The 13,696-nt window shown below is 59.1% G+C and overlaps 1 protein-coding gene across 1 annotated transcript in view; it reads right to left on the bottom strand.

Annotated features, from left to right (window-relative positions):
- NAV1 (neuron navigator 1) overlaps positions 1 to 4,898 on the bottom strand; it is a 57,743-nt gene extending 52,845 nt beyond the window's left edge. The window contains exons 1-5 of the mRNA XM_062509581.1: positions 4,631 to 4,898; positions 4,324 to 4,375; positions 3,859 to 3,959; positions 1,791 to 2,207; positions 930 to 1,643 (exon numbers count right to left, since the gene is read on the bottom strand). Of these exons, the coding sequence (XP_062365565.1) occupies positions 930 to 1,643; positions 1,791 to 2,207; positions 3,859 to 3,959; positions 4,324 to 4,375; positions 4,631 to 4,898 (1,552 nt within the window). The remainder of the gene's footprint in view (positions 1 to 929; positions 1,644 to 1,790; positions 2,208 to 3,858; positions 3,960 to 4,323; positions 4,376 to 4,630) is intronic.
- Between the last annotated feature and the right edge of the window lie 8,798 nt (positions 4,899 to 13,696).

Raw genomic sequence — 13,696 nt, 5'->3', positions numbered from 1 at the left:
CTCCTCTGCCAGAGCCCCAGACCTTAGTGGAGCTTTGGATCTGCCCAACATGGAGCAGCAGCAGAGACCCCCTCACAGGGCATCTCCACCAGCAGCTTCCCAAGGTCACCCCCAGGGCGAGCCACGCTGATGGTGGGGAGCAGCTGTGGCACCCAGCTGTGCAGCCTCCATCGTGTTTCCTGGGTGTTGAGACAAGGGATGGCCGACAAGACACGTGGGGGAGGACAAGCTCCACCACCACCTGCCACTGCTCCTTGTGTGGATGTAATGCCCTTCCTGCAAGGCAAGAGGCAGGTGAGAGCACCTTCCCTCAATCATGCCTTGGAGATGACTACTGAGGACTGGAGCATCTCTGCTCTGGAGCCAGGCTGGGAGAGCTGGGGGTGTTCGGCCTGTAGAAAGCTCTGGGGAGACCTTAAAGCCCTTTTCAGTGCCTCAAGGGGTTCCAGGAAAGCTGGAGAGGGACTGTAGGACAAGGGCCTGGAGTGACAGAAAAAGGGGGAATGGCTTTCCACTAACAGAGGGCAGGGGTAAACGTGATATTGGGAAGGAATTCTCCCTGTGAGGGTGGGAAGACTCTGGCAGAGATTGCCCAGAGCAGCTGTGGCTTCCTGATCCCTTGGCAGTGGCCAAGGCCAGGTTGGATAGGGCTGGGAGCAACCAGGGCTAGTGGAAAGTGTCCTCGCTCACGGCAGGGAGTGGATAAGGATGAGCTTTGATGCCTCTTCCAACCCAAACCATTCTGTCATTCTAAGTGACTGAGGACACCGAGGCTGACTCCTTTCCCCTCAGCCTCCCTTTGCTTCAAGATACTGAGGTGGCCACCAGTGGGTCCTCACGGAGTGTCAGGAGCACAGATGTCTACAGCTGCCATCACTGGCCATTCCCATCTCGACGTCAGGCCCGGCGGTCACGCCGGCTGCACTCACCCAGCATTTGGCTGAAGAGGAGCTGCTCCAGATCGCCCAGCACCGTCACCACCAGCTCGGGGTCCACCTTCAGGTACGGCTTCTCCTCGGTGCCCGCCGCCACCGCCGGCCCCTTTCCGCCCAGCAGCTCGTCGTCGCACTTGCCGCCGCCCGCCTCGGGGGCCTTGCTGAGGGGCTTCACCTCGGCGTAGGGCCCGCGGGGGATGCGGCTGGGCTTCCCGGCGGCCGGCGGCTTTGCGGGGCCGGCGGGGCGCGGCGACAGCAGCGAGTGCTCGGAGCGGGACAGGCTCCGCGACATGGCGGGCGCGTCCCGCCCGCGGGGGCCGCCGCGCCCGCCGCTCCCCGCCGCCGCCGTCCCCGGCGCTGCCGGCTTGGCCATGTCGTCGCTCCAGCGAGGCTCATAGAGCTGCCGCTTCTTCTCGGCGTCGGTGAGGAAGGCGAGATTGGTGAGCGACTTCTGCTTGCGCAGGTTGGAGCCCGCCGGCAGCCGCCCCTCCGCGCTGCTCGCCTTGAAGACGCGCAGCTCCGCGCCCCGCGGCCCCGCGGCCGCCGCCGCCGCCGCCTTCGCCCGCTTCGGCATCACGGTGCTGCCGTCGGGGCCCCGCCGAAAGCCGCGCTCCTCCTCGCCCAGCTCCACGTCGGGAAGGCTCTTGAGGTTACTCCCCAGCATCCCCGCGCTGCAACCATTTAACCCGCCGGGCACTGCTGCTGTTGCTGCGGCACCGAGGACACACCGGGCGAGACAGAGGGAGAGGAGGCGTCAGCGCCCGTCCCACCGGCCGGGGCGGGGCGGAGAGGGGAGGGGAAGGGATGGCGCGGGCGGGGAGTTGGGGAGGGGGGGGTTGAGTGGCACGGCCCCACCTCGCCGCTCCGCCGCCGGCAGGACACAGCGAACCAGCGGAATGTCAGGGGCGAACAAAAAGGGCCCGCCCTCCTCTGGCGCGGGCAGGGGCGGGGCGCGGCGCGCGCGCCCGCGGAGGGCAGGGAGGGGGCGCGCGCCACGGGGCGGGGCCGGGAGGGGGCGCGTGCGGCGGAGCTCGGGGGGCGGAGGGAGCGAGCGGGACCCCGGGGACAGCTCTCCGTGCGGAACCGTGCGGGACCGTGCGGGACCCTGCGATGACACACGACCTCTGGGGCCAGGCATGAAGCTGGCGAGCGGGGAGCCGGCGATGGCCCCCGCGACCGCAGCCTGCTGGCTCCGCTCCGCAGCCCCTCGCAGGCAGGGACGTGGTGGGTGCTGGGCGCTGGGCGGGAGGTGGATGAAGCCATCGCAGGGGTCTCACGCCCCAGCACCCTGCGTTGAAGAACTCCCTGTTCCGCCCGCCATGCATCCCGCACCCACCTAGACACTGCGCACCCATTCTCGGGGGGCCAAAGCATCCCTACTTTTCCCCAAATTGGGCAGCAAGATCCAGGGTGGCCCCAGGAATCTCCCGAGGGACACTATGGCCCCCAAACCTAGCGGGGCTTCTCCACTGATTCTAGGGAATGAGGGGCGGGGGGGGGGGGGGGGGGGGGGGAAGAGAAGGGGAGTGGGATCTGGTTATCATCATTTTTCATTAATTACCCGTCCCTCGGGAGGGCTGAATTAAGTCTATTTGGTGACCTCACGCGGGCTGCCATGGCAACCGCCGGGAAATATTGCATTAGAGCCCATCACGGCTGCCGAGATAAGGACGGGAGGACCGGGGATGGTGCAAGCCCCCCAGCCCGCCCCCGGGCAAGTGATCCCGGGTTCAGCCCGTGGTAGTGCTGAAGAGACCCAAATAACTCCGCCTAGATGGGACTATAAAGGATCCAAAAAAGAAAAAAAAAAGGGGTGTTCTGCACTAAGAGGTGTGCTGGGGTAGGATGGGTGCACAAGCTGCACCCCAAAGCCATTCGGGGGAAGACTGCTGCCTGTGTACAGGTCCTGCTGTAGGGGGCAAATCTGCTGGTGTTGTGTCGTTTTTGGGGCTGGTGAGGTGATTCTTGGGGGTCTTCCAATGTCCCCCTCTGGCTGGGCCCGCGGTGCCGTGGGCTGGGGAAGCTGGAGCATAGACTGAGGGAAAGGATCCGGCCCCTTCCCCGGTGCCGACCCCTCTCGGCTTTATCCCAAAACCTCCCCAAGGAGCAGGGCAGCTGCACTGGGCGCTTGCCAGCCCCGCTCGCTCCCTCCTGCTTCCTCCTGGAACATCCTCCCACTTGCTGCTGGCTTCAGCACTTTCCAAATCGGGGTTCAGCGCTGATTATTCTCTGTCTGAGGTGCTGGGACTCCAGGTCAAAGCCGGGCTCTACCAGGAGCCACCGTGGGTCTGAATGACTTCTTGTCCCTTCAAATCACCCGGTGAAGCTCCCGGCTCTCTTTTTCCCCTTCCCTGCACATCTCTGGAGCATCCAGCCATCCTCGGCTGCCACTGCCCTGGCAACCACTGCCCCAGCATCCTCCCTGGAGCTGCCTCTCCAAAATCTCCCCCCAAAGCAAGCGCCCGAGGGGACTGGGGTGGCCTCAGCATTGCAGCGGGGAGCTTGTGTTCAGGCCTCGAGAAAGGGGGTGACCTGGTGGTGGGTGTGGGGACCCAGTGGTCCCTCCATGCCGGCTCCTTGGAAATGGGTCATTCCTGGAGCTTGCTCGGAAACCGGGAAGAGTAGGGAAAGGAGCCAGCCCGCATGATGTCCTGGCACTGTCCCCACAGGGTTCAGTCCCCTGGGTTCAGTCCCCTGTGTTTCTCACAGTGTAGGGTTTTGGCCACGGAGGTCACCTGATGCAGGAACTGCAGACGAGCTTTTCCCAAGGGAGTTGGAGAACCTCCACTGTGAGGGTTCCCCCCACCAACCCCCTGACCTCCAGGCCCAGAACCTATTCCAGCATGAGCCTCCATCCCCTGGCACTATCACAGCAGCCCCCCAGCAGGACATCCCTATTCCTGGCCAACCCCTGTGGACTCACTCAGGCCTCTTGGCTTGGGGTCAGGGTGAGATCCCTTCTCAGGACCAGAGTACTCATCACCCAGGGATGTGGCCCTCTCATGCTCCTGGTCCTCCTGCAGCCTGTGGGCAGAGGGGGGTGAGGGTGAGTGATCAGGGGTAACTGGCTGAGGACCCCCAGGAGATGAGAAGGCGGAGCCATAGGCTCCACCATGGTCTGGGGACACTGGTCTCATGGCACCCTATTCCTCAATAAGTCCATCCCCTGGCTCACATCAGCTCCCATGGGTGCCTTAGAAACCCCAGCATCCCAAATCCAGTGGGAACCTTCCTTTTGGTACAGAGCCCCCTGACCCAACCCCACCATTTCCCATAGCCACCCCTCCTGGGCCTGCCTGCCTCCCCCTGTCCCCATGCCTCCCACAGCCCCATGTCCCCAAGCACCTCCAGCCCCATGTTCCCCCATGTTCCATCCCCAGGGACTCACCGGTACTGGAAGGGTGCCACAGTGGCAGTGATGGGGCGGCTGTGTGGGGGCCCTGAGAAGAAAGTGATGGCCCCTGACCCAAATACAGGCCCCCTCCCCTGTGAGCCACTGTGAGACTCATCCCCTGTCCTTGCTGTGTCTGTTCTGCTGCCCTTCCCAGGGGACCCTCCCAGCCGCCCCCTGCCCTTGCCCTGTGCTAGGGGAGCCATAGGCTCCCCCACCCTGCCTGCTCCTCTCCTCCCACTGTCTCCTACCTCTGGCAATTTCCCAGGGCACACCAGGGGTCTTGACGGGGCTTTCTGCCCACCATGAGTTGGGACACTGGGGCTTCCCTCCCTGCCCTTGGCCGGCTCATGGCCAGCAGCTTTTCCAGTGGCTTTGGGCTTGAGAGTCTTGGGACTGGGGGCTGACACCTTCCCTGGCCGAGGGGATGGAGCCCTGTAGAGGACAGGGGACCCTGGGGTGCTCAGGGGGGCTGTGGTGTGCAGTTTGCCATGGGCCATGGCACGGGGCACTGGGATGGCAGACTGGTAGTGGCTGCGGCCAGTGGAGTTGACATTGGCTGTCCCCTTCATCCTGGTGAGGCAGCTGCTGGTAAGGCTGTGGAGGAAGAGGAGGATTCGTTACACCCCAGGACAGAGAGAGCTCCCACAGCCCCTCAGCTGCACCAGATCTTGGTCTTTGTTCCTACTGGCCATGGGTGCTCAATGTCCCCATCCTTGGAGAACGTCAGTACACCCCAGACCCCAGGGTGACAACACACATGATGTCCCCTGACAGGGATCCACAGAACCAGAGCATATGTGATGTCCTCTCCTAGGGAGACTGTGAAACCCCACCCCTGTCTCTCCAGGTCCCTACAGCAGGTCCCTGCAGCAAGGACATTTGGGCACAGACCTTCACCAGTTAGGGCTGCACCACAGTCAGGATGGGGCTCTCTTGGCCATTCAAAACTTTTTCCTGATCCACCATGACCACCTCCCAGACATCTGAGGCCATCTCCTGACCACCTAAAACTATTCCTGTTCATGTAAGACCACCTTCTTGTCATCTGAAACAATCTCCTGTCACCCAAGACCACCTTCTAGTGACATGAGGACCAGCTCTGTGACCCCATCTACTGGTGTCTGAGTCCCACCCCCACACTGGAGTGCCCTCCTCATCCCCAGTGTCCCCCCACATGGTGCTACCTGCCACATCTCTCCATGTTCCTGCTCTCATCTTGCTTGGCCCATGGTGACTTTCCATGCCACCCCTCAGACAGTGTCCTGCTTCCCCCCCCTTGCCTTGGTCTTTTTTTCTATGTGATAAGGACGAGGTCTCATCCCACCCAAAACACTCACAAGCAGGGCCATCCTTGCCACCACCAGTGACAGGGTTGTCAGCACAGTTGCAGTGAGTGGAGAAGCTCATCACTCCTCACGCCCACAGGATTTGCCCAGGCAGGCAGAGCAGAGCTCAGCAAGGAAACCAGCCATGGAACAAAACTCCATCTCCAATTATGTCCCACCTGCATCTCTCCAGGAAAAAAAAAAATCTCAAAACTCAAAGAAAAAGGTTTTCTCCAGGGGATGAAATGACCTCTAGAAAGATGAAGAGCTGTGGTCCCACAGGCAGCAGGTGCCACAACTCTCCCAGGACATACATTCCATGTTGCTCCAGCATGGTTTCACTCAGCCTCCTTGAAAAAAACCTCTGAGGAGGGGAAGTTTTTGGGGTCCCAGAGCATTTCTGTGGGGACCATCACTTCCATGCTGGCCACCTATGGCAAGGGTTTCTCTACCTGGTACTGGCTTGGTGTTGGGTGGGTACAGTGAGTGCATTGGAGGGTGCACTGAAGCCCATGGAGACTGTCCCTGATGGGCTGGGAAATGCAGCCTTCCAGGTACCACCCCACCTCCTCTTGCAAACCACCCAGAGACAGAGCTTCTGCAGAGCTGGAGAGAAGCTGTGGGGTGCAGGGAGATGGCTCCATCACCCCAGTGGGAACAGCAACCCAGCCTCAGCCCTGCATCCATTGCATTGCCCAGCGGACGGTATTACATGAACAAAGTCCAAAAATGTCCCTGTTTTTCCTTTTCCCCTAACTGAGCTGCCCTGAGCTCTGCTCCCCTCAGGCTTTTGGGGGTCTGCAAGGACCAAACCATGCCCCACATTCTCCCCACCCTGGGATGACCATGTCCCTGCCACAGGCAGCACTGGGGTGAACACACTCAAATTCCCATTATCCAGACCCACGTGAGCTGGATCATTTGATCATGGAGCCGTGGGTCACGGGGAGAAGGGCTGATGCAGCAGATGAGATCAAGGAATTGCAGCGCCAATGCCAGCGCCAGCCAGGAGCGACAAAGGACTTTCCAAGACAATTTTGATTAAGGGGCAGAGAAAACTGACACACAGCTCTGGGCTTGCTCTCCCTGAAGCCTCTGAAACACTGGGATGTTTAAAGGATGTCACCCTAGCTGTGCTGTTCTGTCTCTGCTGGCCATGGTCATGGCGCCGAGCCACGGCAGAGGTGGGTAGAGGCAGAGCTGGGACAGGCACTTGGGGGGTTCTGGAACAGATCCGTCCTCGAGTCACTGCAGGAGGTGGGATGGAAGCAGGTACAGGGGCTCTTCCACTCCCACGTGGGCACATAGATCCAGTTCAGGGATGAATGGGCCTGTTCTGGCACCAGCCCACACCCAAGGGTGCTGTAATGTGGGCAGCAGGAGACAGGCAGTGCTGTCCCGGTTCCAGGGGGATTTCCAGCACCTACAAAGGTCACTCCTGGGAGCGTGAAGGCCAGGGCTCAGCACCCAGCTGGACACCAGCTCATTTCTGGGGGCATAATGTTCCCAAACCCAAACTGTGTATATCAGCAGAGAGTAGCTCTGCTCTGTTCCCCAGTCTGTTCCCAAACTGTGCCCCACCACCCACACTTACAAATCCCAATTCTACACTTTTTTCCCCTCTCTTTAAGGCAGCCTCTGTCCCGAGAGTGGTCTGCCTGGGGACAGCAGTTTACAGCCTTGAGCTGCAAAACACAAGCTTGTGCAAACACAAACAAGGTTGACCTTCATAGAACTACAGAACAGTTTGGGTTGGAAGGGACCTTACAGACCATCATCTTGTTCCAATCCCATGCCAAGGGCAGGGACATCTTCCACTATCCCAGGTTGTTTCAAGCCCTGTCCAACCTGGCCTTGGATACTTCCAAGGATAAGGGAACCTTCCTCCCCATAGGTGCAAGGATGATGAAACCACTGGTTCCAAGACACCCATTTCACCCCAAGGTCCCTCACACAAACACCTCTAGCCCCAGCAGCTGGTCCTGGTAGGTTTTCTCCTAATGCAGAGGGAGATCATCTGCCCCTCACTCCATAAAATCTGTCCCAAGCTCATCCTCAAACAACTCAGAGGCAAGACCTTAATCTAGATTTATGCTATGAGCCTACCTTTCCCAGCACCCACTGAGCACCAGCAGGATGCAGCAGTCCTCCAGCCCTGCCTGCTCCCTGGGCATGCGGCATCGGGGCTATAACCAGGTTTTGTAGATTCTTTTTCCACTTTGGATTTCTCTCTTGTGGACACAACTTCCATTTCATCCCCTCTGAGCCCACCAGCAATGCCACAGCTGCAGCAGAAGCCAAAGCTACCATGCTTGCCACAAAAAAATCAATCCTTCTCTTGTGCTCACAGGGTTGAGGCTTCTCAGGAGATGCCAACGCCTGCTGGAAGCCAGGCTTGGAGCAGTCCCTTTCCCACCACACACACCTCAGATGTCTCCAAGGATTCCTCTGTGCCTGGCCTAAGCACTACTGATCCCCCGCCCTGGCCTTCACTCTGCTCTAGAGATGCCATGGGTTTCCTGTGGGATGGCTGAGGGGTGATGTAGATGTGGCCCCACTCCCCCAGCCTGTGACACTAGCTGGGCCCTCATGCTGGGGTCTCAGGGATGCCATCAAAGGGATAAACCATGGCAACTCCTGCCAAGTCCCTATTCCCCCCAGCAGCTCCAGGAGGAGCCACTCCTTTGCACAGAAGCTCTCTACACATCCAGCATCAACCACCAGGAACTAAAATCATTCCTGAGCAAGACTCAGCCCATTCTTGTTCCCAAAGAATTCTTTCTTTGCCTCCACGCTGATTTTACCCTATCCAAGCTTTGCCCCCAGGACTGGGTGTCCTTGGCACATGCCCCATGTGTGATGATGGCAGGGGAGCAGACGAGCACCCCACTGTGCTGTGTCACACTGGCATCCTGCTGCCTCTGTCTGGCTAAAGCAGGTCATAGCTTGACCCAGATACCCCCAGCAGTTCCTTTGCAATTAGCTCAAAAGGGAAACAACTTTCTCCTTCAGCCCAGGAACAGCTCTCACGAACAGGCTGCTGCTCCCCCTCTGGGTAACATGAACCTTGGGAACCTGCACGTGATGCTTAAATTTGGGGACTTCCAGCTGCTGGGTGAGTTTTTGGCCCCATCACTCCCCTGGGTACCAGCTTGGGATCACTGGGTGCTGTGGTAGTGGAAAGCAGCAGGTGCACACAAGGTACTTTAGCACCAGGGTATACTTTGGAGCAGCCACAGCAGTGCTGTGGGCAGCAGAGCCAAGCCTGGGCATCAGGGCTGAGCTTCCTGGGCAGCTGGATGTATTTGTGTCCCAGCCAAGCAGAGGATACTCATCCCAGTTGCCTCCAGAGCTCAGGTCTGGAGGTGAACTTCAGTTTTTAATCCCAGAGGTGAGGGGGGATTTGATCCCTTCGGATGATGCCATACACAGAGTTACGGGTGTTCACACTGAAGGAGAAGTTTGGCCGAGCTGTGTCCTTCATCCCAGGAGAGACACAAGCCAGCACATCCCTGAAGGCATCTCATTCAAAGAGGCATCTGTTGTGCCCAGAGCTTGAACTACTTCCTCAGCCTCATGTCCAAATCCATCTCTCACGTGTGATTTTAGCAGCCAGAAATGAACAGGGATGTGGAGCCTGGTCTCATTTCGTGTCCCACTTCCATGACCTAGAGAGGTCATTGGAGCATTCCCAGCATTGAACAACTCCACTTTGGCACCGTCCATCACCTGAGCCTAGATGGGAACAGCCTCTGGCCATGCAGGGACTACAAGGAGTGGCTGAAGCCCCTGGCTCCACTACTGTGCCTTGGAGGGGTCCAATCACGGGGGCTCCCACGTTCCCAAGAGAACTTGACTCTGCAAGCATTTTGCTCTGTATTTTGTAGCATTTTGGGGTGACTTTTATAAATGAGATAAAATTTGCTTCTCTCCTACCCCTCCCAGATTAGATCCCTGTCAGGGATGACATGCTGTCTTGTGTCCCAGGATAAATGTGGTAGGACTCTGAGCATGGAGTGGTGGAAAATGTGTTCAACCCTTCAGCCTCTGCTGGCATCTTGCTGCTGTTCTGTGCCTGTTTCCCGACCCTGATGCAGCCTCTGGAAGGGGTAAGAGAGCTGAAACCAGGCTGATAAATAGGAAAAAAAGGAGGATGGATCCTTTCCTGGGTGATTTGGGGTGCAGAACAGCTCTGTAAATCGAGAATTTACACCTTTGGGACTGGAACACCTTTAGCACAGGAACAGCAGGGGTTGCAGCAGCACTGTGCTGGGTGTCCCCAGGGAGATGCTCAGGGACTGCAAAGCATCCTTCATTTGTACAGGTGAGGGTGGAGGGGACAGCCCAGGGTTGAACCCCAGGGAGTGAGTGGCATGAAGAGCTGAGCCCCTGTAATGGAAAGGTCCTGGTGCTGTGAAAGAGTTGCCCCCAAAAGGCTTGCAGCCCTGTGCAGCATCCAGCCTTGAGCTGCCATCAGGGATGGCCATGCTCCAGCACAACCTCCTCCCTGGCACGCTTGGGAAAGGCGACAAAGAAAAGGGTCCTTGTGACACAAGGAACATAAAACTTTCCAAAGAGAAACAGAAGGAGCCAGGGCAGAAAGAGGCTTTCAGAGGAGAACAAGCTTCCAATTCAGCCACCAGACCCAGCCCTCCAGCCCCCGCGCCCCAGCCAGGACCTGGCCTGCCCACCAGCCTGTGTCATCGCCTGGGACATTGCCACCACCCATGTCACCGAGACACCAGGGTGGGTCCTTCCCCAGGGAGGTCTCACTGCTCCCCTCTCCCACCCCTCTGGAGGGCAATGTCAGGCTGGCTGCAGGCAGGTGGTTCTCTTGGGTGCAGGCAGTGGATGGGTAGGCAGGTAGAAGTGGAGACCAACCAGACACAGCTCTGCCTGTCCTGCATGTCTATTCCCCCGAGCACAATGCTGGGAGCTGCTGGGACATGGACAGGGGAAGGCACAACAGAAATCAGCTGTCGACCAAGCAGAGAGAAATCACAGAATTGTGAGGTTGGAAAAGCCCTCCAAGATCATCAAGTCCAGCTGCTAACCCGGCACTGCCATACCCATCATTAAACCATGTCCCCAAGTGCCACGTCCACACGTTTTTGGAACACTTTCTGGGATGCCCACCCCATAACCAGACCACTAATCCCTGCCTTAGCCCCTCTGCAGCAATCCCATTAGCCACTTAACCCACTTCAATAAAATCGGCTCTGAGCAAACCTGAGCTCTGGGCTGGACCTGCTGCAGCAGCCACTGCCACCGACCTCTGGGTACGGCCAGGAGACTGAGCTTTGCTTGGACTGGGCTGTGCCCGGCACAAATTCTGCTGTAGGATGAGGCTGGATGGTTTGAGGCTGGGACAGAGCCTGGGAGTCCTGTGTGAGAATCTGGAAGGGGAACGGTCTGAAGGGCTGGGCAAGGGTTGTCGATGCCCAAGGCTTCTCCCTGGAGGTATCCTGCCACGGCGCCCGGCTCGCCACGGCCCCTGCGTGATCCCCCAGCTCGTCCCCACGCCGGTCTCTCACAGCCCTGGCTCCTCCTGCGACACCTCCTGGGCCGGAGCCAGGGGCCCGGTGTGTCCCCTCCACCGGGCAGGACTCCCGGCGGGCGGATGTGGGGAGTGCCCGGCAGAGGCCGGTGCGGGAGGCAGCGGGGGCGTCCCCGGTCCCCAGCGCTGCGGCCGTTCAGGAGACTCCGGTGCTGGACAGCTCCGGCTGCGGCACCGCCCCCCGGTACCGCCCCCCCGGGCCGGGGTCACCCCCCGCCCCGGCCGGTGTCACCTCCACCCACTATCGCATCCTGAGCCGGTGTCACCCTCCCCTCCGTTGGGTACCACCCCCCGAGCAGATGTGACCCTTTCCTGCCGAACCGGTGTCACTTTCCTCGCTTCGGTACCGCCTCTTCCAGTCGCTGCAGCCCCTCCAGGACGAGCGCCACGTCCTCGAGCCCGTGTCTGTCCCCTCCCTAGTCTGATGCCCACCCGGGCGGCGGTGCCCGCACCGCCTATGGCTGGTGGTGCCTGTTCCCCTCGGGACACCGCCACCAGCCGGGGGCCGGCAGAGGGAGTCCCCAGGGACCAGCCCAGCACCGGAGGCCCCCGGCCCCCCGGCCCCCCAGCCCCTCGGCTGCCTCTCTGGGACAGAGCCATCTGTCCGGTGCCTGGTGCCATCTGTCCCCCAGCAGCGCTTCCTGTTTTGTCGCGGTGTCCTCAACACCCATAGGGAAAAGGGCTGGGCTGTCCCACCAAGGGGTGACACCCCACCAAACCCTCTCCAGATGCCCCTGCAGTGATGGGTTGCCTGGGAAGGTTTGGGTCGTGCCTGAGGTTCTCCCACTCTCCACGGCCCCCTGCTCTTCTCGTGCTGTGTGGCAAGAAGAGCCATAAAGCTGTTGGTAGCCCTGTGGACACCTCCTCCAGCACACAAGCCACCACTGGACACCACAGAGTCCGGGGTCCTTCCAGCATCCAGCAGTGTAGCCAAAATACATCTCCTATTGTACATCCTGAGGGCTTCAAAACCTTCCCAACACCACCACAAAACCTTCCCAGAACCTCAGTGCTGCCATGGGGCTAAGGACCTCCTAGTGCCGGATCAAGCCCTAGGACAGGAGCTGTCCCACAGCTCTGGTGACATTCAGCTAAACTCTTGTCTGAGCCAAAACTCCATGGAGCCACTTGCATCATTTATTTAGCCTTGTGTTCCTGCAGCATCACACACCTGGCCCTTTGCTCCTGAGAACACTGAGCAAGACCATATGTTGTGGTGTCTGCGTTCGCTGCCGCTGTGCGGAAACGGCCCCCCCGGTCCTCAACCCGTGAAACCTGGAAGCCCCTGCTGGATTTTGGCTTGGCTGCTGGGGTGGAGAAGAGAGGCAGCTGCACAGCGGGGCTGCAAAACACATTAACTCAGCAAAAGCTGCTGCCCTCGCAGGCATATGTGAGTACTGGGTGGTCAGGATGGTCGAGGGGGCAGCTGGGCTTATCCCCCCCATCCTGGCACTAGCAATGCATCCCCAACACCACCAGCACTCCCTGTTGAGACCCTCACTGCATGTCTGCTCCTTTCAACACTCGACTCTCTCAACACACAGCAGGCAAAGCGGAGTCATGGGGGTACCCAAAAAGGCATTCCCCCCCCCCCCCCCCCAAAGCAGGTTAAGGCCTTAAAAATGCCACTGGGAACATGGGATGGTTATCACCAGGGACACAGCAACAGGGTGTGCTAGCAAAGTGGGAGATTAAATCCCAAGAACAGACACAGAGCTGAGGATGTGCCATCATCACAGCCAAGCACCAAATTGGGGTGGTTTTAGATGCTGAGCCTACTTTGGGCAATAACCAAGTGAAGGAAAGTCAACCCATGGATCCGATTCCAAACTGAACCCCTCAATCCCTGCTCCAGTACAGGCCATTCCTATCACAGACCATTCCCACCATGAGCTAAACTGCTGTGCCTGGTCTTACCTGGCCAAGCAAGACAGGTCTCCCCAGTCCGTCCTATAATAAACAAAGCCACTCTTGCAGCCTGTACTCTTCTGCAGGGTTTGCCCCGAGATCCCCACACACCCAGTGGCACCCAAAGGGGGTTTCCCTTGGGATAACCAGGCATTTGCAAGGGAAAGCAAAAGCCACGGGGAGCCCTTAATGGGATGAGTGGATTTTCCAGTGAGCTGTAAATCCACAAGGGCTGCTGGCAAACACCTCCCTGCTGGCTCCGGAGGCAGGGTGGGTGTGGGGGTGTGTGTGTGTTAGTGTGTGTGTGTGTGTGTGTTGCAACAGTCGCCACTCCGGGGGGATCCAGATCCCCAGGGTTTATCAGAGCAACTCCAAGTGTGTCCATGATGCCAACATCCCAAGGGAGTTGAGGACTGTCACTTAATACATGAGGCTGGAAGGGGCTGGCAATGCCCTCCCTGGCCCTAATACCCCTCACCAGCCCCAGCACAGGCAGCAGATGTAGTCCCACGACCCTCTTACACCTAAAATTAAACCTCCTCCCACTAAAAGATGCAGCCAATGGAGCCATCATGAG

The sequence above is a fragment of the Cinclus cinclus genome, chromosome 27 (genome assembly GCF_963662255.1).
Source record: "Cinclus cinclus chromosome 27, bCinCin1.1, whole genome shotgun sequence".
Taxonomy (NCBI): Eukaryota; Metazoa; Chordata; class Aves; order Passeriformes; family Cinclidae; genus Cinclus; species Cinclus cinclus.
The sequence above is the reverse complement of the archived record's forward strand: the minus strand, read 5'-3'. Positions and strand labels throughout refer to the sequence as shown.